The sequence below is a fragment of the Centropristis striata genome, chromosome 5 (genome assembly GCF_030273125.1).
Source record: "Centropristis striata isolate RG_2023a ecotype Rhode Island chromosome 5, C.striata_1.0, whole genome shotgun sequence".
Taxonomy (NCBI): domain Eukaryota; kingdom Metazoa; phylum Chordata; class Actinopteri; order Perciformes; family Serranidae; genus Centropristis; species Centropristis striata.
This window is the reverse complement of record NC_081521.1, coordinates 30,279,459-30,303,849: the sequence shown is the minus strand read 5'-3', so window position 1 is coordinate 30,303,849 and position 24,391 is coordinate 30,279,459. Positions and strand designations below refer to the sequence as shown.

The 24,391-nt window shown below is 38.3% G+C and overlaps 1 protein-coding gene across 1 annotated transcript in view; it reads left to right on the top strand.

The window, feature by feature from the left end:
- The window catches only part of LOC131971659 (probable phospholipid-transporting ATPase IIA), a 37,859-nt gene that overhangs the window by 6,540 nt on the left and 6,928 nt on the right, over window positions 1-24,391 (top strand). Inside the window, exons 5-23 of the mRNA XM_059333192.1 lie at window positions 488-546; window positions 1,499-1,550; window positions 2,606-2,700; window positions 3,942-4,022; window positions 4,437-4,512; window positions 4,937-5,013; window positions 5,201-5,361; window positions 5,461-5,603; window positions 6,800-6,912; window positions 8,000-8,209; window positions 12,218-12,379; window positions 12,928-13,020; window positions 13,149-13,232; window positions 15,075-15,245; window positions 16,711-16,809; window positions 18,449-18,538; window positions 18,778-18,922; window positions 20,141-20,205; window positions 21,019-21,174. Coding sequence (XP_059189175.1) covers window positions 488-546; window positions 1,499-1,550; window positions 2,606-2,700; window positions 3,942-4,022; window positions 4,437-4,512; window positions 4,937-5,013; window positions 5,201-5,361; window positions 5,461-5,603; window positions 6,800-6,912; window positions 8,000-8,209; window positions 12,218-12,379; window positions 12,928-13,020; window positions 13,149-13,232; window positions 15,075-15,245; window positions 16,711-16,809; window positions 18,449-18,538; window positions 18,778-18,922; window positions 20,141-20,205; window positions 21,019-21,174 — 2,132 coding nt within the window. The remainder of the gene's footprint in view (window positions 1-487; window positions 547-1,498; window positions 1,551-2,605; window positions 2,701-3,941; window positions 4,023-4,436; window positions 4,513-4,936; window positions 5,014-5,200; window positions 5,362-5,460; window positions 5,604-6,799; window positions 6,913-7,999; window positions 8,210-12,217; window positions 12,380-12,927; window positions 13,021-13,148; window positions 13,233-15,074; window positions 15,246-16,710; window positions 16,810-18,448; window positions 18,539-18,777; window positions 18,923-20,140; window positions 20,206-21,018; window positions 21,175-24,391) is intronic.

Sequence of the window (24,391 nt, the reverse complement as noted above, 5' to 3'; positions counted from 1 at the left end):
ATGTTTTTGCGTGAGTGAAGCAGAGCACTGATGTGAAGTGTCCCTCGAAGCTCTAATGCTTAGCAATATTAATGTGCTTTAATGTCTTACATATGCAAAGCCCAGAGGTCACGACAGAGGTCAAGGGTCAGTGATCTCTTCCAAACAATTTTGCCTGTTCATTCCAAATGGAATGAGAGAAAAGGCTCAACTCCCCCAGCATTCCTTCAAATCTGCAAGGAAAATTACTTTACTACTCCCAAATTCACTGGGGGTGACTGGTGAGGCACGCAGAACAACAGTTCAACCAAAGAAGATATTAGTGTTTTGAAAGTCACATTGCATTTCAAAATAACACAGCAAAATTGTATGTTTTTTAAGATATGATCTTTGAAGGGTCATTTCCATAAATACTTCAGCCCAAATATTATCAAAAAAGTTTAACTACATTATTCTAAGCATAAGTTACTAAACACTTCATTAACTTTCAACTCTTTGTCTATTTTAGGCACTGTGAAGGTCAAAAGCAGCGGTATTCAAGTTGGAGATCTTATAATCGTGGAAAAGGTTTGTTAAAGATTGTTTTTCATCCACATCTGTGAGTAGTTTTGCTTTTTAGGACTGTCACGTTAGCATTTATATGACAGCGAATAACGAGGGGGTTGTTAATCTTCTGTGCTCCACTGGTGACTGAGGTGAAAGGAGTTAGTAAAGATTTTGTAATCTTGTGATCAATGCTGAGCCTCGGCCTGTCAAACTGACGTGAACTGAAAATGCCTTTAATTAGATCCTAAACACAAATTAAATTAAGTACTATTTATTGACATTTATTTTGAAATTCCATTTTTAGTTTGTAGTTGTTAAAAATATCTAAATTAGTGTTTGAGTTTTTTAGGGAAATCTGTTGCCCTTCTCATGGACAGAGTGGGTTCTCTGAGGTCTTTATACATGAAACATGAGAAGTTAGCCCTGTCTTCAGTTTCCAACTGAGGGCTTCTTTCTGAGTCACTCATTTCAATGCAACTGAAAGAAAGGTCACACATGTTGTCCTACACGTTTCTCTCATATGACTGACTGATTCAGAGTTATGTGGGTTATAATTTAGAAATGTTAACTCGTCAGGAGAGGTGAAACCAGAAGCAGACAAAAATAAATTAATTAACCTGCATTTGAAAAGTCACAATGCATCTTTATTAGACTATCGAGCACTTAGTAATAATCCATGCATGGTTACATTTCGGGAAGCTGTCCATATGAATTGAATGGAGAGGTTGTCTAGTGTAGTGGAGGGACCAGGTCAGGCAGAGTGTAAACCCTGATCAGGGTCCCATTCAGGCCACGACAGGATGATTTGCTGGAGGGCTTATTATTTTTGACTGACTGACTGTTGGTAATGTGGCACATGAAAAGCTAAAAGTCTTACTTTTCTACAGTTAAAGAGCAGAAGAGGGAGGGGGGAAAGTGCAGGATCAGGAAGTGATGTTGAAGTGATGTTTTTCTTTTTGCCTTTTCTTTGTAGAACCAGCGTGTTCCTGCTGACATGATCTTTTTAAGGACCTCTGAAAGAAATGGTAAACATCTGCTGGTCATTCATCCAGATCTCCACAACAGGCTGGCTGGCTGGCTGGCTGACTAGGGAAATGACTTGTTTAAAAAGGCGCTGAGGTGCAGGGATTAACCCTGAGCCAGGACAGGAAGTCCTACAATGTCTAAATTGTAATTGGGTCCAGTACTAAACTATCACTCATAGTGCTGTGTGGTAAAGAGTTCCTACTCCATGTAATGGTGAGATGGGAAGTGTAGACAAAACATTGTTCCGTCCTTATCTTCGTCAAATGATTTTGTCTTTCAAATGAGAAGATAATGAAAAGGAGACACGAGAGGAGGATGCCTCATCTGAATAATCAAATATGGATTAGGACAAGATTAGTCAGTGATGATACAAACTTGGCAAAATGCATTACATTGTTTATTTGCACATATACAAAATACACAGAAGTCCATTCAAAATAACAACCTCGAGGCATTTCACAGGATACAATCACATCAAATGGACATGTTTGTATTTGCTGCATCCAAAATCCAAATGTGGCTCAATGAGAGAAGCTAGATGCATGTTGTTGTTGCGTCTTCCTGTTGGGGGAAGAAAAACAACAGCTTTGTTTTACTGGAAATAGTGCTTGGTTATCTCTCTTCCATGTGGAGGCCATTAGGTCAATTATGAAGGGCCTAGGCCAGGATTGGGAGTTTTGGGCAGGATGACGCATGCAAGCCAGTGGGGGGATGGGCTTTGGTGGATGCCTTCACTTCAATCCTAACACTAATATGCAGTGTAGTCCCATTCACAAAAGTCACTCTATGCTAAATCGTTGTTGTTCCTCCCTTTTTCCATGTATTTATTCAAACTGAAAACTTGAAAACTGATTTTCATTAGAACAAATACAATTAGAAACCAGCAATAGTATTTGTTGAAATTAAAATGTAGGGGTTTGTACAATAAGTGCCACCATCAAAAAGAGGGATTGTGATGCCCCCCCCTTAACTAAAAGCCTATCTATCATTGCCCCCTAGGGGTGAAGGCATTTCCATTTGGCATCAGTTGCAGCTCTTGTCCTGTCCTTCCCAGGCTCCTGTTTCCTGCGGACTGACCAGCTGGATGGAGAGACAGACTGGAAACTACGCCTCCCAGTGGCCTGCACGCAGAGACTGCCAACTGCTGCTGTGAGTCAGAGAAAATAGTTTGTTTAACGCTGTGTTTATGCCATTGCTGTGCATTGTATTTTGGGAAATAGTAACCGCATGTAATTGCACTTGCTGACTATGGTCTCAGAGAAACAAGTCTTTAGGATGTTAGGACAGTCTATAAATGAGAATGACTAAAAGGCCAAAGGTTCACCTCAGGCCTGTACTTATCACTTTTTATCAAGTTTTTCAGTGTTTTTAAAGGCAAATATTCATGTTATTTTTTATTTATTTCCAAATTGTCAGTAATTTAATAAATTGCAACATTTTTTAGTATGAAACAGTTAAATCAATGTACAAATAAACATTTTTTTAATGATTCATTTTCATTGATTCCAACTTCTCAAATCTGCAAAAGTATTTGCTGGTTTTCATAATCCTGAATATCTTTGGGTTTTGGAATATTGGTCAGATGAAACAAGACACATTGTGATGTTGATTTTTAATTTTTATTGCGTTCATTTATAATACGCTTTATTCTATATTTTCTATATATGATCAGCAGTTAACGGACACTGAACATATTTAGTTTTTATTCTTCATTCTTTATTTCTTCCGTTTTGATAATAATAATACATTATATGTATAAGTAAATTAGATTTTCTTAATAAAGTTATTTGTTTTAAAAAGCCCCTTTGCATAGTCATATTGGTGCAAAACCAGTGCAAAAGTTCACATATAAAGGTCTTTTTTTAATCCAACTCAAAACTCACAATATCAGTGTTTTTTTTTTTTTTTTTCAAAACATTTTTATTGGAATCAGCTTAAAAATGACATATTGGTTGGTCTCAACCGTAAACTGCTGCTTTTCCCACCTGTGCTGCTGCTGTCATGTCTTGCTCTCCGATGACAGGATAATTCATGAGCGGAAACAATATCTGCCTCAGGAGAGACAAGATCAAATAACTGTCATGTTTGTCAAACAAGTCCGGGAATATTTATCGTCTGAAGGTTTCAGAGCAGTTTGTCTACTAATTAAAGCCTCGAGCAAAAGTTGTCCATGAACAATGCAAAACCATAGAGCAAACACTGTTGCTGTTGTAAATGAAATTATTAAATAATCTGGTGTCTATGTTATCAGAGATAGTTACATAAGGTTTGATGTTTGATGAGGTAGTAAGGAAAAACTTTGCTTGTTTTTGGCTCTTCTCAGTTGTTTGTCATCATCTAATCACTTTTTCCTGTCAGTGATCCTAAACCATGTTTTTGATGTTTCACAGGACCTTCTACAAATAAGATCATACGTGTATGCAGAAGAACCAAACCTTGATATCCATAACTTTATTGGAACTTTTACCAGGGTGAGTTCTAACATTAGTATTCTGTTGAACCCTGAGTTGCTTTATGGTAATGGGATGGCATGTTAACATGTCTGAAAAGACACCTGTGTCACATTCAAATTCATGACCCCAATATTGTTTGGTTGGAGCAGGAAAAGGAGAAAAAACATACTATCACAATCATAATTTGACCAGTATTCTTTCCCTTTGTTTTTATAGGGATCCAACAAACATGTAGCATATGAGCTAATAATAAGAGAGTCCCAACACAACGTACTGTCATCCAATGCTTGTTGTCAAATTTAATAGAACAGGCCGCAGTGATGCATACTGTGATTCTTATCTAGCAAAAATTTTAAAACAAATAGAGCAATTATTGAACTGGTTTCTATCATCACTCGTCATTCTCAATATTTATCATCTCAACTGTTACAGGAAGATGGAGATCCCCCAGTCAACGAAAGTCTCAGCATTGAGAACACCCTGTGGGCCAGCACCGTTGTTGCCTCTGGTAAATAACTGACTGGTGATGCAGCTCTGCAGTAAGACAGTAACCAGGACCCCCCTTTGCTCTTAGTGTACTGAAGCAATGTTTTTTTACTGAAGTATTGTTGATCTGATGGCTTGTCTAACCAAAGAAACACAGAAAAAATGATGACGCGGTCAGACAAATAGTTCTGGGGCAGTAACCACAAATGGTAAAGAAGGTGTGCTTCTTCCATAGGAGACTTAACATATAACTACATATGCGTTCCATTAAGCAATTGGAAATCTGCATCCTATAAACACAAATGACATTAATCTTATAAAAAGTCTATTCTTGTCAAGATTATAAGTCTGGAAAACATCTTCTTGACATGCCGTGTTTTACGTTGTTCTTTTATTATATTGACCCGAGGCAGTTATTTTAGGTCTTTTTCTCTCACTCACTCCAGGCACAGTGGTGGGGGTTGTGATTTACACAGGCAAGGAGCTGCGCAGTGTCATGAACACCTCCAACCCAAGACACAAGGTACAGTAGTGTAAACCAGAACCTCAAGACCAACATTTCATTAATTTGTTTGCATGAAAATGTTGGATTTTCATGGATTTTATGTGTAATTTGAATCATTTCTTTGTTTTAGTCAGATCTACATATCACACATACACAGACCATGATTTTTTTGACTCATAATGTTTGCCTCTGTTGCTCATAATAGGTGGGTTTGTTTGACTTGGAAGTGAACTGTTTGACTAAGATCCTGTTTGGCGCCCTTGTGGTCGTGTCAGTGGTCATGGTGGCCCTCCAGCACTTTGCTGGCCGTTGGTACCTCCAGATTTTTCGCTTCCTGCTGCTCTTCTCCAGCATTGTGCCCATTAGGTGCGATTTAAGATTATTTACTTCAAAGTCATCTGCTGTGTTGCATTGCATATGTTACATGCATATTTACATTTAACACTAATATACTTTCTTTTGCAGTTTGCGTGTCAATCTGGACATGGGAAAGATGGTCTTCTGTTGGATGATTAAGAAAGACTCCAAGATCCCTGGGACGATGGTGAGATCTAGCACCATACCTGAACAGCTTGGACGAATCTCCTACCTGCTGACTGACAAAACAGGTTAGACCACAGGAAACTGAAAAAAAACAAACACTTTCTATTCAAATAGCTCAGTTGTGTGGCCAAAAGAATCACAGAGGCCAGCATGTGGTGTATAAAATGAGGGGTTATAGTGCTGAGGATTTGCCAGGGAAGTATCCAGTAGGACAGAGTTAAGTCTTTCCTTTCCTGGGGGGTTTTGCTCTGTGGTGGGATTTCTGCTCCCGGAGACCTGCTACTTATTGGACCCTTAAATCATAAAAAAGCCCAAAGTCTCTCATCCATACACACCTTTAGAGCACAACACCGCCACCACTTCCTCAGGCGCGAGGTGTTACACATCAGATTTATGGCCCTCAAGCCCAATAAAGTGATCAGCCATTTCCCCATTCAGAGCGGAATAAGGCTGACAGGGTCTGCAGGTCAGCCTAATGTACGTGCAAGGGCCCTGAGGTCTTTTTGATATACTGACGGAAAATGCTTTTAAAGTGAGTGTGAGGATACAGAGGTTGTGTTTAGTGTCGAAGGGAAGGCTTCTGGCTTCCTTACTGTTTTTTTTTCAATCACCATATGTGACATGCAAAATCTGTTTAAAGTAATTTTTAGTAAATCCCCCCCAAAATTGTTGATAGTAATGTTTTCAAAATAATATACACAACCAAAATCTACACAATTAATAATCATTATGCAAAAGCAAGGCTCAACACTAACTGTTAAAATTGGTTTACATCAGTTTTTGTTTTCCAAACTAACATATTGATTACCATTTTAATCACTGTATATACACACACAATAATAAAACCTTGATTACATGAACTAAAAAAATACTTTGTAATCTTTGTTTTATCTGATACTTTGCAGGTTTTGAATCCTAGGTGTCAATAGTTAATATGTCCACACTTCTGGTATAAATACAGTTCCCATGTTCTAAAAAACTATCACTATGCTACATGTTTCTTTAACTTTAATTTTTTTTGTGTATGTATTCTCTTTGCTGCCCCTACTTTTTTTGTTAAAATGTAGTTGTTACAGATATAAACTAAAGGCCAATAATTGTTTGCCAATTTATTTTTGCTGTTTACTGTTTTACTGTTGAGCCCTGAAAAGTGTGACTTGTAGTACAGGATGCCAAAATTACTTTTGATATTAATTATTTCAGTTGTAATTATTTTGGAGGGATTTCACTTGTTGATTGCCTGTAATTTATTCTTTACCAGGAACTCTTACTCAAAATGAAATGGTGTTCAGGCGTCTCCATCTTGGAACTGTGGCATATGGGATGGACTCAATGGATGAAGTACAGAGCCATGTGTTCAGCGCCTACACACAGGTAAAAAAAAAAAAAAGCATCCACAAGTCTATTCAGTCTGTAAAAGAGAAGAAATTACTGAAAATGTACACATTCACTGACAACTTTTAGCAGACAAACAGAAAACATTGAAATTCCAAAATCTTTAGAAAGGGTAAAACAAACAGGAGTGAGCATTGTTTTAAGAAACATATCAGTTTGTGATTATTGTTTGGTTGAATGCTTCCTGACCTCACATGACACTCTTTGTCCCCCTTGACACCAGAGGTTAGTGAAGCAGGAAACAGGATTAGCCCACAAGCAAAGCATTGACCGGACTTCTTAAATGACGCTACCATTAACCCCTGGAACGCACAGACTTCTAAAAATAGCAAGGCCACAATGCAGAAGCAAATTGTTCATATTTACTTTACACATCTGGCTATGTTTACAAGCCATTATCACAGCAATCAGTGAAACTGCTGTTTCTCCTTCACATCTCCAGTTAGTAAGCTCTATTTTGAAATTAACTTTTTGAATATGAGTCTTTGTGCTGTTATACACATGTATATAGATAATGATTTTGGTTATTATCAAGAAAACCATGGAAAATGGCTAGATATCAAGTCTTGAATTAAAGTCTTATGAGCTGTTTTTGTTATTATTATTTTTGTCCAAACAAATGTACCTTCTTTAGTTGTACCAGGCATTAAAATGAACAAGAAATTGAAGAAAACAATGGTCTAATAATTTTTTCCATCACTGTATGTATATATATATATAGTTTCATTAGGTTTGTTTTTTTTAATTATCATGTTTAACCACAATTCAAAAGCAATGTCTGATTTTCATTAGTTGATGTTCAGTAAAGTATTCTTTATTATTACTTTGGCAGTTTCAGATTATTTCAGTGATCATCGATCATTGATCATTGATCTTTCTCTCATGGAAGGGTACCAATACATTTGTCTGTGTGTATATATTGGTTTTACCGGCTACGGTAGCTGACCCCTCTGAGAAAAACCTTGAACACAGTAAAAAGACTCCTATTTGAAATGGTTATTATTGTTACTTTCAGAATCCTGTATGCCTTTCTTTTGATAACAATACCTTCTATAATTGTCTTTAGCCCAGCCATGACCTTCCAACCTCGAGGGCTCCAGTTGCCACGAAGGTTCGCAAGACCATCAGCAGTAGAGTCCATGAGGCTGTAAAGGCCATCGCCCTGGTGCACAACGTGACACCAGTATACGAGGCCAACGGTGTGACGGACCAGGCCGAGGCTGAGCAGCATTATGAAGACACCTGCAGAGTGTACCAGGCTTCCAGCCCAGATGAGGTACGATGGTCAGCCACACTAAGTATTCCATGTTCCTCCAGTTATAGGCTCTCATGTTACTTTTATATCAGTAGGCCAAGAAAATTCTGTTATAAAACCTACAAAGCATGTAGGTGTATGTTATATGAACATAATTTGTAGGACCAATATTTGTCCTGAATTCACACAAAATCTTACTAATTTTCAAGTTTTCAAATTTATTAAAAAAGAGCTTCACTGATTTAAAGGCCCTCTAAAAAAAGTTACTTCACTTGTATATTTGCATTTCACTGTTTAGATTGACATATGTGCACATTTTGACACTAGAAGGTTGTTTTTTACATTCAGCCAATGAAGTTGGAAAGTTTCTCTGAGCTCACCTTAAATCTGAGTTTGTACACCAGAGCACAATTTGGGACATAACAATCAGTTTGGAAGCCAGTCGGCAGCTTGATTTATTACCTCAGTAAACATTCTCATAATGAATTTGTTGTCGCAATCGTTAGTTTCAAGTCTTTTTCAATACAGCATGATGTTTATTACGTAAATTTTGTCCAATTTAGAGAACAATGGATGCACACTTTCCACTTTGCACTGGAATATTTAATAACACAACATTTCTAAGTGGCCTTCATCAGGTGTATGAACAACAAAATGAGTCTTACACATACATTATATATACACATTCAAATAGTAGCTGCGGCAATCAATTATCCAATAAGAGCCCGCCTCAGAACTTTGACCCTTATACAGTGTTTTTTCAGTTCAGCAAAGTTAATTGTAACATTTTGGTCATCTAAAATTGTCTTATTCACTGTTAGGTTGTACTGAAAGCCACAGTAACAACAAGGAAATAAATTAAAAGAAATTAACGAGGCAGACTGGCTCACTAGATGTATTCATTTGAAACATTTTTAATCAACAATAGCAATATATTGCTCTGCACTTTTTCCCTTCTGTGTATCTGTGTAGAAACAGACATGTAAACTTGCACGTTTCCCACATTTATTATACACACAGCTGCAGTTTATCTCATCACATGATTAACGTAAATACACACAAATATACACACAGGCAAATACCTACATGGTGATATCCATCAATTTGACATGTTGGGATATGTACACTTAATCTAAACATAATTTTCTCAAGGACAAACATGGAAGGCCTGACAGGAGAACGGACTTCCGATCTTAAGACGGACTCCTTAGTTTTTGTCAGTAAAGGCCATTATCTTGAGAGTCTTCCCTGATTTCAAGGGGAACATTCACAACCCAAATGGCATTCTGCATTTATGTCCTTGATCAGCATGAATTCTTTGAACATCAGGAAGAGGGCTGCGGAATTCGACTTCGATCCATTTCCTGCGGTGTAAATACGGATTTCCTTAATGTGCTCCCCAGCCCATTGCACTTATCCCCTTTTGAATTTCCTCTTTGATAGCATATTTTAATAGAGCCCACTACATCTGTTGTGATGACTGTGGTTTATGTTAAAGGAAATTGAGCTGTTTTATTATTTTAGGTTACATGGGATAAAAACTCTTAACTGTTTTCTTTGAGTTGCTTTGCATTGAAAGGTGCATTGTATTAGTCTGATACAGATACAATCTAGAGCAAGATTCAGTTTGCTTTCAGGAAGTCTTAATATAGATCTGGTTTTGGCTGTGACCACTATGGACACAACGTGAGTGACTGTTAGATGCATGGTTTTTACCAATGATGTCAAAACTGACATTTTACTACACACTTGTCACTTTTTAAGAATTAAGAAGGTTTTTTAAATACATTTATATTAAAGCAGCAACAAAAAACTTTAATATTGTGTTGATTTTGGCAGCCCCTGAGAACAAAAGCGTTTCCATTAGCACCTCATGCCCTAAAGGTAATCATGATTACAATATTGATCAAAATAATCATGATTATCCTTTTGGCCATAATCGTGCAGCCCTACATATACACTAACAATTCTGAATTTGATACATTCTGTTTTTATTCAGGTTTTACACAGCAACTTCACTTTTGTGGATCAGGGTTGCATTTGTGGCTACATAAGATTAATAACTTAAAAAAATATGATGATGTTGAAACAAATAAAACTTTTTTTAGCCACCAATTTAGATATATACATTGATGTAAAACCGTGTCCCACATGTTGAGCGGCCGGCCAAGGTTAACTCTGGTTTCCGTCCGTTTTCGGTTAGTTCTTTTCTCAAAAGAAAAGTATCCCCCTGCTTCCTTTTAACTGATTAACATACTACTCACTGCCAAACTTGACCTGGGAAACTAAACTTTAGGCTCTTCCTGTGTACGTGCTGTAAATCGTTCGGTCTGATTTGGCAGTGACAGGCATTAAGAATTACTGTGTAGAAATAGCCAATCTACTTGCTGATGGTCTCATTTGCCTATGTTGGTCATGTAGAGGCATCAGTATTAAATTCAGACCATGTCATAATCAGTTAAAAACTCCTTGCATTTGGTTTAACATAATCTTATGCACAATTAACAAAATTAAAAAGGATGACTTGTGTGTAATTCACCAAAGAAAGTTGATGTCTGAATCACTCTCCTTTTCAGCTCATAAAAACGTGTCAGCCATGTGGTGGTTCTGAGTCAAGCCTACTGGATACAGCATTATTCAGTCCAGTTAGAAGTCTGCAGCCAACCCAGATGCTGCTATTACAAAGTGATGCTGTTGTGGCAGACATCAGATCCAAGAATGCCCCCACAGTGAATATTTCTAGACTGTGACTAAGCACAGTCTTCATATTTCCCAACCTGGATGACAAACATTACGGTAGTCAGAGCTTTTCTGACGTTAAAGTGCTCCTGGCCGGGCATTGTCAGACTACATGGTCATGTATTTCCAAAATAAGTAATTTTGCAACCTCAAAATCTTGGAACGTGGCACATTTTTGTTGTTTTCTCTCATCTGTGTCCATTTGGCTGCTCTGCTTTTAGCCCTGTCAGAAGATGAATGATGTATTGGGTATTTGATGTGACTTCTGGTCTGGAAGTTATTGGGTAATGTCATCTCTCTGCTTTTTCTCCCCAGACATACGTTAGCATTGTATTAATGGATGTCGTCTGTTGTGTCCTTCAGAAAGGATTGAGCAAAAGCTATATTTTCAGCTCCGAAATGGACATTTCCCTAGTTTGTCAATCAATAGTCTTGAGTGCTGAAAATATTTTAGCTATTGATTAAGACTAAATGGTTACTGTGCTCTCTGGCATCCTTCTTAGTCCAAAGTGCCCTTCAGTGTTTGTTTTGTAATTCAAGTAATGGAACATCATATTGACGTATTAGCTTTAATATGAGAACAATAAAAACCTGAAGCAGTGGTCACTTTCCTCTCTTGCTCTGTGCAGCTCAATGGTGATTATGTTTTATTATTTGGTAAAATGTAAGCTATTTAAAAAAAACCAACAATCATTACTTCCAAACGATAACATACAAGATATCAAAAAAAGAAAAAACCTAAAAAGAAATTGAGAAAATAAAAAGAGAAGCAGTACCAAACTGAACACAATAAAAGCAAAACTAAAATAAATAAAGTATAAATGAAAATGCATTACGGTAACATTACCTAAAAGCGTTATTGCATACATTTATTGTTTTGATATCTTTTTTGTTTCTTGAGGAAGAATGGTTGACACATGCAGTTCCATTTCCTCCCTAAATACAAATATTTTATTTTATTTTGTTTGTAAATATACATTTGTGAATGTGGAATTTGGCAAGAAACAAAAGCAGCCAAAAATAATATTTCTGTGGTAAATAATCAGACCTGGAAAAAAAAGATGTATCTTTTTATAGCTCTATATGTAAATTTACAAGACCAAACTAACAATGAATCAGGCACTTTTGTGGTAAGAACCAAACTTTTGCCAAGTTAATATCACTGACAAAATTACTTCTAAAAAAAAGAAATTGTTCCTGTCGGGGCAGCTATTAGATAAATATTGCAGCCTGACCATATAACTTTTAATTTTGACCACCCATAAACCCTTTACAATGTGTTATTGATAGGTGTCGCTGGTGCAGTGGACTGAGAGTGTTGGTCTGACACTGGTGGGAAGAGACCAGTCCTCCATGCAGCTGCGGACCCCTACTGGCCAAATACTGAACTTCACCATCCTGCAGATATTTCCCTTCACCTACGAGAGCAAGAGGATGGGCATCATTGTGCGAGTGAGTGCCAAGATAATTTTGTTACTTATCATAAATGTTCTCTTCTGTCAGTTAAGCAAATTGCTTTAGCTGTTGTGCATTTTCCTTTCTTATGTGCTTCAAACTGATTTCCTAGTTTGACTTATTGCTTAAATACTTCCTTAAGTTACAATGCATATCAGTGCTTGTTGCTAGGAGGGAGAAAAAAAAAAGAAAAACAGATTCATATTAAACTATTATCTGTGAAAAACATGACCTAATAACCTCTGACTAAGTCTGATGACTAACTTATTTTTGTTGGCTGCACTAGAACTCAGGAAGCCTGAGATTTTTAAACTTCCTCATGATAATATTTTCAAAGCTTTCTGAAACCCCATAGAGAATACCAAAATAAGTTTTGTATTTCTAGGCAACACAAAATGATAAAATTGTGCACGTGTACCTTGGCTCACGTGGGTGTGGACTGGAAATCCTGTCTGACTGAAACTTACTGGGCTGTTTAGTGAAAGATGTATCTGATTTTTTAATCCTATCTATGTCTGAATAAACTGTGGATAACTGTTTTCTAGGATGAATCTACAGGAGAGATAACTTTCTACATGAAGGGTGCTGACGTGGTGATGGCAGGCATCGTCCAATATAACGACTGGCTGGAAGAGGAGGTAAGACATGATGAAAATATATAATTTTTTTGTGATTTTTATTTATATTTTATTCCTGGTGCATGTAACTCACAGACTAATAGACTCCGTAACCTGCTAATCCAGTTGTTACTGACATTGTTTTCCAGTGCGGGAACATGGCGAGGGAAGGCCTGAGGGTCCTTGTGGTGTCAAAGAAGTCCCTGACAGAGGAGCAGTATCAAGATTTTGAAGTAAGTGCCCTCATATTAGATTAAAGGATAATAGTTTGGATTGGGGTTTTATGAGATAATTATCCATAGTCAGTGTATTACCTAAAATAGGATTAGAAGATGCCTACAGAATAGTGAAATATCCCAATGGATAATGATATTGTTGTTGTTAATATGCTTTCCTTGATACTTTATATATGTATATGTATGTTGGATATGAATTCCTGAGGTTACTTTTCCTCCCAATTAGTGATGCATGGGTTCTTATTATGCACCTACCTGACTTGTTATGATAGCCAATCTGCAAAAAATATGCATTTTTCAAGCAGCAGAGCCAAATCAGCAACTTTAGGCATTACAGCAGCACTACTGTCAGCACAGAGGACCAAGAACAGAAGGCTTTTAAATCACGACATTGGGCTCAGTGGTCGGTGACTGTCAGCCATCGTGATGGACGAGGGCATTGTTCATTGTCCAAACCCTAACCTACAGTAGATGGAGGTTGGCAGGCTCCCAGTTTTGAGATGCAGGTAGGAGTAACAACATGGAAGCTGAGCAATGTACTGCTGTAGATGGGACCAGTAGCAAAACAAAACTTATTTTAGCCACCTAAAAAAATATCCATCTCCGTTTAAGTGCAAGCTATATTAGAATATTTTTACTCCATCCATGCTCTCTTCAGAGCCACCAAACTCCCTTGACAGAAGCAGTAATTTTACCTTGCAGAACACAGGAGTACTGCTGCCTTGATTGGTTAGTTTGTTTGTGTTATTTTGTGACTTTTGTGTTTCAAAGGATTGGTTCGGATTCCAGAAGTCATACAATAATACCCACAAACAAACCAATCGAGACAGAGGTAGACTGGATACTCGTTTTAAGCACATTTAAAAAAATAAAATACATTTTGCTGCTTCCACTGTCCAAAGCAGTGCATTGCTTAGCTTTCATGCAGGTACTCCTGTCTGCTTGTCCAAAGCTGACAAGCGCCATCTACTGTAGATAATACACTGACAATGCATGAGTACATCATACAACCCTGCTTTAAAAAATTCTGAACTGTCCCATTAAAACACAGCGATGAGGTTTAGGTGTGGGTTTCAGAGTCAAATTTATAGTTTATTTGGCATATGTTTAAAACAGCCATTATAGCTGGTAAACCACATAAATATCAACAGCTTGTTATATATTTCTCATGCTCAAATAACACTCAAAATACAAAGAATTCAGAAAGATATTTTGTGCAGAATTATTCAGTATTTCTAAATGTCACAGTGTGTTTCTGAGTAATTAGACTAGCCTCTGACCCCTGTCCCTCCCGTCCATACACCCCACCCTCCCACGCACTCACCCCTACTCATTGTTTGAGCAGGGCAGGGCCGTCTCCCCTGCAGTCTTCAGCCCCAGGCCCATTACTGAAGTGTATAATTGTGTGAGCAGAGCTGGTGGGCAGCAGTGAGTCACGAACTGAGTCACATACAGAGTTTGTGTTCCTGTATGAGTCACACTCAGATTGTTTTTGCTTTATCTCACTCACAAATTGCCCTGAAGCTGGAACGCTGGAGATGGGCGTTAACCAATAGATCATGTCTGCTCTGTATTTCCAGCTTTGTAAAACATAGTAGCTTTAAGAGCTGCTTGCAACCTCAACGTTTATATTTAAACTTTGATATCTTATATGCTACAGTTTTTTTTATACTTTTCTGTCTGTGTTTGCCATGGCTTCCACAGCTGGTGGCCATATTGATATTTTCTCCTTCTATCCTTGGCTGTTTTCCTTCTTTGGTCATGCAGTTATTATTCATCATATATACTAATTTAATCTCCACCCACTCAAAATATTCCCATCCCCGTCCTGCTCCCCAGGCACGGTACGTCCAGGCCAAGCTCAGTGTCCATGACCGCTCTCTGAAGGTGGCCACAGTGATTGAGAGTCTGGAGATGGAGATGGAGCTGCTGTGCCTCACAGGAGTAGAGGACCAGCTCCAGACTGATGTGAGGCCCACCCTGGAGATCCTCCGCAACGCAGGCATCAAGGTCTGTCAGACTCATAGCTCACAGTAGCAACAAACTAAGAAAACAAAACATAGAGACAAGACAACTACATGTGTTTTTCATATCTGCCAACATGAACAAGCCTCATCCAAGTGCCTCCTTTTAGTATAGAAATGAAGATAACAGTGAATTATAATTCATTATAAGGACATTTTAAAGTTTTATTTGTTGGCACACTTCAGTTGCTTGATATGAAATATTTCACCACATTCATAAGGAAATGAGTATTTGATTTTGTGGTTAAAGTTTTTGATTTAAAGGGTCAATTCATCCAAAATATGTCAAAATATATTTCCTCACTTGGATCCAGAGGTATCTGGCAGTGCAGATTGCTCTAGTGTTATTTGCTCATGTTTTGAGATATCAGTGTCTGAGATTTCTGCCTCCACCCACAGTGCTGCTCACAGCATTTAAAAAAAAAAAAAAAGACTATTGTAGAAATTAGGGATGTCCCAATCCATTCTCAGAGACTCATTTTTTAAACAGATTAGTATTGGCTATTGAGCAGTGTTGAGCCCGATCTGTTCCTCTGTTTTTGTGTTTTTACTCAAGAAGCATAAAATGCACAGCAATGCAACAAGTGTAGCTGTAATTAACTCTTCATTTCAGCTCAGTGTTAGAGTACTTTCGTTGTCCTCTCATGTATGGTGCATGATATTTTATTGCATTCAACTGCACGGAGAAGAGACAGACAGTGCAAAAAAAGTCGATACTTTTTAAAAAAATTAACAGCTTGAATGCCAGCATTTATGTTAATGTAATGTAGAAATATTTAACTTTTCAAGCATGTTACATTTAGGAATTATGCATTGTGCAGCAGTATTATCTTGAAAATTAGATTGATCAGAACAATTCTAGTAGAAAGTACTTCATTGAAAACTTTGAAGTATTTGCTCTTGCTGATTTGTTTTCAAATATGTTTTTTTCAATGCTGTAAGCAGCAGCAATTCAATTCCACTCATCTCAGTTGAATCCACGTGGAGGCAGATATCCCTGTGATGAATATCTCAAGACCTGAGCAAAAAAAAAAAACAACACTTTTTTGTGCAATTTGGGTGGATCAACGATTTTAACACCCTGCTATACCTTCCAACTTACCAAACCACCCTTTAATAATCAGTCTGATACTGAATTTGGATACTGTGATACCAATCTATGTGATGACTGTTTTTTTTTTACTTCTGTTTGATGCACAAGCACTGCAATAAAGTAAAGCATGTTTGATCATAAGATAAGGTCACAAACTTTAGCTCCCAGACAGAGCACTTACAGGTTTTTGAAGTCTGTGATTAGAGTCTTTGATCCCAGGAATGTAGCTTTTTACTTTACTGATTCAACAGACAGATTATGGGAACATTTTGTTTTATTTTGTTATACATTTAATCCTAAAACGTCAGAATTTCAAAAAATGTCTTTAGCTACATGTTACTCTCTGGTTTCTGCATAGGTTTGGATGCTGACAGGAGACAAGCTTGAAACGGCCACATGTACCGCAAAAAACGCCCATCTGATCACCCGAAACCAGGACATCCATATCTTCAGACCGGTAAATGCAGGACAAAGAGCCCTCATCCTTTTTAGATGAATATGAAGTAGGTTATAGTTGATTTTAGTACTAAAAGGTTCATTCCAGTTCAATGCAGCACTGACAGTTTCCTGACTCTCTCGACCCACGGGCATCCATCCTCTGTGCGACCAAGGCCCATTAGCTAGTGGTCACAGCCCCACACAACTACGCATGCAGCCGGAGCCAGCATCCACAGCTGAATAAATCACCTCCCACCAGTGAAGGCATCCAAGCCGCTGTCAATGAGAACAAACAGGCCTTCGCTCAAACAGAGAGGAGAAACCAGCTGAACCACTCCCAGAGGGAACATGCAGAGGGCTCATTTCCTAATTTGTTTTGCAGGTTTCGGGCTTCTTTCGCCGCTTTGATAGTCCCCTTCTGCCTTCCCCTCTGGAAGGGTGCCAGAGCAGAAGGAGCGCCTGCCATATAGGAAGGTTACAACTTGCGTACAACTGTGGTTACTGGAAGAGAATAACAATGGTTGGCAGGGCTTGAAAACCTCGGTCCCAGTGGACAGGGGAGTGCTGACTGGGCCTGTAACACATACATCTGGATTAGTTTCCTGGTGGCCACCAATGGCCTGATCTGGATTGACGTATGAATAGTCAGTGTCTGAAGGATATTCATTCCAGAGCATAGCTCTTGTTGACAGATTAACACCGTGCCTTGTCAGTGCTGCATGTTTGGAGAATTTTTAAGTCTATATTTGAACCTGACACATTTGTTGGCAACCCTTGATTTTATAATACAGCATATTTTCCATACTTCCCAAGTTCCCATTCCAAGTTAGTTAACTACTATATTGTCACTTATCAGTTTATACACCAAACAATAAAATATAATATCTGTTACAACTACTTTATAATGTTTTATAAACCATCTACCCTTCACCATTTTTAAATAGTTTGCTTATAAATGCAATATTAAATTTTTACCAAAATTTTAATAGAAATAGTTGATATGTTGATAATTCAATTTGTCCTGATCATATGATTATATTATGACAATAGTTTTAAAACATTCTGTTATTTGAAGTAAAGTTTACTGACAAAAATAAGTGATATACAGAATGTCTTGTTGTTTTATACATAAGAATATGTTTTCTAAAGTAATGCATAAAAAACAGACCACTATTTGCAATATTGAACTTCAATTAAACAATTTTATTTGTGATTCAGCCAACACTTTATTTATCCATATATTGATTAAAAAATAGCAGCCAGATGTGACCGTTATTATATTATAATTAATTGCTAAACAAAACATTTAACTGAGGTTGATGCATTATAAGCCAATATGCTGTACAAACATTTCCATTCATAGATAAGATGTTATATCTTACAGTAAAGTTACAGTCTCATGTAAACTTTTATAATACATCAAAATTATCCCAATGCTCAGGAAAAATACTTCAGTCATATCATCCATCCTCATCACTTATTTAGTTTTTTGGATGTTCAGCAGGTTCTAAGGTTTGCCATCATTGCAGCTGGAGGGAAACGAACTGCCAGTCTGATAACAATCAGGGTGCAGAGGCTGACAGATTGTCCTCCTTGATAATTTTTTGTTGCGAGTGTGTTTTGTGCATGCTTTGTAAATGTGGTTGCCATTGCCATAGGTGACAACACGAGGGGAAGCCCACCTGGAGCTCAACGCTTTCAGGAGAAAACACGACTGCGCGCTGGTGATATCGGGGGACTCGCTTGAGGTAAACTTGACTGACTTATCTCTCCTTATGAAACTCTGACAAGTTTTCTGTGTGATGCATGATAATGTCACTGCCACGGAAGCATCTCTGGAAGTGGTATCTGTGGTTAGAGTCACTTTCTGAAAAGCAGTAGGAGTTAAACTGTAAGTTAAGTTGAGCTGTTTTAGATCCACAACTGAGATCAGTTTTATGCGGTGGCCTAAGTCGCTCACCCGTCCGTTCTGGTTGGTTTCTTGCAGGTTTGTCTGAAATACTACGAGTATGAGTTCATGGAACTTGCGTGTCAGTGTCCCGCTGTGGTTTGCTGCCGGTGTACCCCCACTCAGAAGGCTCAGATAGTCCGACTGCTGCAGGAGCGCACAGGAAAACTCACCTGTGCTGTCGGTGAGTCGAAAATAGAAACTTGCAGTTTGTTTTTGGTTTTCTTTCTTCTTCTTTTTTACTGTGGGTTTTTTAAATTCACCAACTGAATTCCCTTCTCCACATCTTCCTGAAAACATATTTATCTGTTGCAGCCACAAACCTCTGTCACTCACTTCTACTCATCCCACCAGTACTCCCAGTATTCAAACATTGCCATAATTAAACAGAGCTGATATTTCAATGTGCATAAATGCTATTATACTATGCATCACTTGATAATGATGACACCTTTGATTCATTTTAATGAATTAATTAAAAGTGTAAACATGTATGAATATTCATGATAGGAGTATTCAATGGCCATTCCCATCCTCAATTATGTCTCATTAGTTGTAGCAGCAAGTTTTGGACCGATTCCATTTGTTACACAGATTTGGTGTTACATTTTATCATTTTTTGCCACTCAAGAATTGACAAAAATTGTCACAATTCCCTTCAAAATACTGCTTAAGACACCAAGACCACTGTAGGAAAATCTGCTGAGTTAACTGCTGAGAATCCCCCTTATTGTCAATATACCTAGAAAAAGCCATGCATCCTTTGAATGCCCTAGGTCTTCAATTTGGGGTTAAAAAATTATTATAATACTCTTGTTTGGGACTGGGGTAGCATTTTGCCCACTTTGGTTAACTATTTTAATTATAAAAATAACACTTTCCCAAAAGGCAATTGGTCACAATAGGCTACAAAACTGAAAAGTATGTTTCTGTTATGCTACCAAATTGAAAATACAAAAAAACTAAACAAAATAAAACTTGTATTAGTAGGAGTGTTTTAATTAGTTTCACCTTGGCTACATTAAACATTAAAAGCACCCAAATATTAACATATTGCGCTGTAAGCAGTGAATTGTAAATTGCGACCACTCATTCAGAACAACAACGTCTCTCTCTCCGTTGTTTTTACAGCTGAATTCTTGTTTTAGTGTATTCTGTGTGCATCAGACTACCAGCCCATTTCGTCAGAGCCTTATCACTCAGCCTCTTAATTGTACACTTTATCCAACAAATTCCAAACACACATTTTATTTTCCTGTCTGTGGCTGTTGCTTTGATCTCTTAATCAGGCCAAATTATGGGAGTTTCTCTTGGAATACAAGCACACACTCTCGCTAAAAGTTTATATTGGTGAGTCACTGATGTGAATCCTGACACCTCCATGGCTTTTGTTTTCTCTTAGGGGACGGAGGAAACGATGTCAGCATGATCCAGGAAGCCGACTGTGGCGTGGGAGTGGAGGGAAAAGTAAGACTCTCTCCATCTCATTGCCTCACACTGCCGTGCCGCTCTCACAGATTTTTACTTTGTGCTTCCTGTTAAGATCTCTCTCACGTTCAGAGACATGTAGAGAGACATGCACACAGATGATTCCTCTTTTGGAGGATCCATTGTTTGAGTAGAGGAAACATAGATGACAGGATGCTTTTGTGATTAAGTAAAAGTAAGAGTCTCTCATCAGCCTGTCTCTTGTACTTCTCTGTAAATCCCCCTGCCAAGATGGCTAGTTTGCTCAGACATGGCCCTCATACATGTGTCAGAAATGGTACTACTACTACTACTACTGGAAGATGGCAGCCAGTTGGCTTAGTTTAGCATAAAGACTGGAAACGGGGAAACAACTAGCTTATATCCAGTTTGTGTAAACCATACAAAAAAACTGAAATGTAAAAACAACAATATAGGGTTTTACCAGGTTTTATGTGCAGAACAATTTCTGGGGTGGCTCTCAAATGTGATTATTTTCAGATTTTTTTGTATGACAGAAGTTTTATTTGACAGTAAATTGGATTTATTTGGGTTTTGGACTGTTGTTTTGACAAATTTGACTATTTCAAATTATTTTGGTACTTTAAAGACCAAAATGGTGTTCATCTCATTCAATAATTGGTAGAATATGATAAATCATGAATTGAATATGGCATATTCAAAGTTTTTTTGTATTTCCATGCAGGTCATGCTGCAGGGAGTATTTCCAAGTTAAAAAAAAAGCACCTTTACAGGTCAGCACAGACGTCTTGTAGCTTGTCCTCACTGCCCTCTGTGCTGTGTGTTCGACAGGAAGGAAAGCAGGCTGCGCTGGCTGCCGACTTCTCTGTGACTCAGTTCAAACATTTAGGCCGTCTCCTCATGGTCCACGGTCGGAACAGCTACAAACGGTCTGCAGCCCTCAGCCAGTTCGTCATCCACAGGAGCCTGTGCATCAGCACCATGCAGGTAGAGTACGACTAAAACACCATGTCATCACATATAAATTACTTAGAAAGTGTTTTTCAATTGCTTTGTTTCAATTTTAAACATCAGTTTGCAAAACCCTGGCCACAAAATGCTGTAATCCCTCAAACGTTTACATACAGTTTATAACATGAAAACATCTGCATCAAATTAGATAATGAATAACATATTTTGTTCATTAGCATTACAAGAATTACCATGTTTATCTATGAATTTTACTCAAGTTGCATTAGAAAAAGATTTTCTTATTTAATATTCAAATAATGCTGTCAAAATGGACAAATTAATAATTAGAACTGATTGGCGAATTCACAAAGAATGGATTGTGGCCACAGATGGCACCATTAATTGCACAACACTTGCAACCACTATCTATGCTGTTTCAACGTCAGTTTCACAAGGAAATCTTCTATTTTGTGCAAAGAACACAGAAAACAGATCAATAACAGAAAGAAAAAGAACTAGTGCTGCAAGCAGCAGTGAACGGGCCCTTGCACCCAACGCACGTCGGGGATCTGGTCAGTCGGGTTGAGATAGGGATGTATTCAGGCATGGACCCTTGTAAATCACAACAAATTTGGGGCAGATTGGACAATGGATGGGGAAGTTACAACAACTTCCTGTTTCACGGCATGGATGGTCACCACGGCAACAGCGTGCAATAAAAAGACAAAAGCTTCACCATCTAGCATCATGAAGGTGTTAAGTTAGTGCCGACCTGATTTGAGGTGGGTCTGTTGGGGCCAGTCAGTGGCCTAGAGGTTAGGAATCGGGCTTGTAACTGGATAGTCGCCGGTTAATCCAGGTACTGACAGGTCAAGGACTGAAGTGCCCTTGAGCAAGGCACCTAACCCCCCCTGCACAGCTCCCCCGTAATGTGCTGCCCACTGCTCCTTGCATGGTGGACATTGGATGTGTGTAAAAAAGGATGGGTTAAATGCAGGGGTTGAATTTCCCCATTGAGGGATTAACAAAGTAATTAATCCTAATCTTAATCTGTTCAACCGGTACGGAGCAAGACATCACAGTATAAATGTCACTTCCTGTTGCCAGCAGGAGGCGCTATGACTGTGATCAAAATAGTCCTGCAGATGTCTTCAGGCCATGATTTGTATCAAACCTGAGAAGTTTGGAAAAGATTTTAACACGTATAGTGGAGTAACAGCAGGTGTTTTATTTTTATGTATGGTGTTACATCAAATTTCGCTGTGCCGCCAAGGCCACGCCCCCCAGTCAATAGTTACAATTCTCACAGTGAAGCATCATACACTCCTTAAGGCTGTTCTGACAAAGTTTGAGGTGGATCAGATCAACCATCTCGGAGAAGAACATCAAAATATAGAGACAATAACTTCCTGAAGCAGGTAGGGGGCGCTGTGACTATCACTCATTTTTGTCACATAGATGTCTTCGGGCCGGGTCTGTGATCATATACGTGAGAGGTTTGGACACGATTGGACAATGTTCACTCATGTTTAAAACTACTTCCTCTTTTATGGCGAGAGAGTGAAATTTAAGGCCTCTCCACGGCCGCGCCCTTCGATAAAACGTTAAAAGCCTCACAATTTATCTTTTTACATGTCTTATGAGTAGACTGACCAGATTTGAGGCAGGTCGGGTTAAATTTCTAGGAGGAGTTCATTAAAGTATGACACGTGGAAATGTTGAAAAATGGCCATACAAATCAAAATGGCCGACTTCCTGTTGAGTTTAGGATATGGGTCCTCCTGACTTTTTTGTTCATCTGGAACAGTTCTATATGCCTACTGAATTTCATAAATTTTCGTCAATCTTGGAGCTCAGGAAATAATGTAGGGGGCACTACAGAGCCAATTTGCCATGCCCATTCCTGAAACCCATATCAGATTGCAATTTTCGCCAAGCCCGACAACTGTGCCAAATTTCATTTGTTTTCGAGTAGCCCAAGCACCTAATTTTCTCCTCCAAAGTCATATAATAAGAAAAAGAAGGAGACAAATAATCCTTATGGATACAATAGGTCCCTCACTGACTAGTCAGTTCTTCCGGCCCTAAAAATCTAACTTTGAATTCTGAATAAATTGAACATGTAATTCCTTTTTTCGCCCCTCTCACTACTGCCATACATTTGTCATGCAGGTGCATGCTCACCAGGTTATAACGTTACAAAAGGTGAATTGCTTGCAAATGCAAGTTGTATTGATTTTGTTATCTGTGCATTTAGAGATTAACAGTGAAACGGGCTGTGTTGCCAACTCTTTTCCAATGAAAGTAGCTAGAATTATAAAACTTGCTAAATGATGCCATGAACTAATCTGCCTGCATGAGCACAGTGCAAAAGGAGAGGAGGAGACCCTTTGTTGTTGGTAGAAGATCCACGGGCTGGACTTGAACAGAATCCATGAGAATTAATAACAATAAGATTTTTTGTTTTCATTAAGTTTGTGGAAGACATTGTGCACGTATTTGGTGCAGGGATTGAGAATTAATTCCAATGAAAAATATGTAATTTTACATTATTTTGGACAATTATAAATGCCATATCCTTGTGCACAAATTTTGAAAAGTTGCACAATTATAAATAATCAACACACAAAAAGACAAAATTGGCCAAAGAAATTCACTGGCCACCAATTACAACCATTAATAAGATCTGAGAAAAGTACTTCAGTTGCTTATGATGTTTGCTGTATTGATTTTTTCATTAATTCCCCTTAGGTGGTGCTTGTTTTTTCCATGATGGTCTGAATAAGTTGATTTATAAGTTAACAAAATTTGTCATTTGTCACTTTTTAGAAATAAACTTGCTATGAGGGTCTGGAAAGTTGCTAAATTTAGCAAGCAAGTTGGCAATACTGAAGAACTGTCTATTTTTGTGTTGCAGAATTCAACAAGTCAGTTTTGCATATTGAAATATTGAGCCAAAGCAATCCCAAAATGTTGTTAAATGTCTGAAAAAGAGTATATGCTATCTAAGGGTTTGGGCAGGGAGATATGGGTCATGTTTATCCACAACACCTTAAAATCTAAATGTGAGGCGGGAAATGATTGGGGCGAGGCAGGGAGAAGTTTCAGGGGTGGTCCTGCCAGGGTGGGGTGCACGATGACTCAAAGGAGTCAGCCCGTAGTGCCCTTCTGATCTGAGCCAGCCACCGCGCGCACACACACACACACACCCGACACCGTCCCGAGTCTGATTCCCATGTCCCAGTCCAACCTC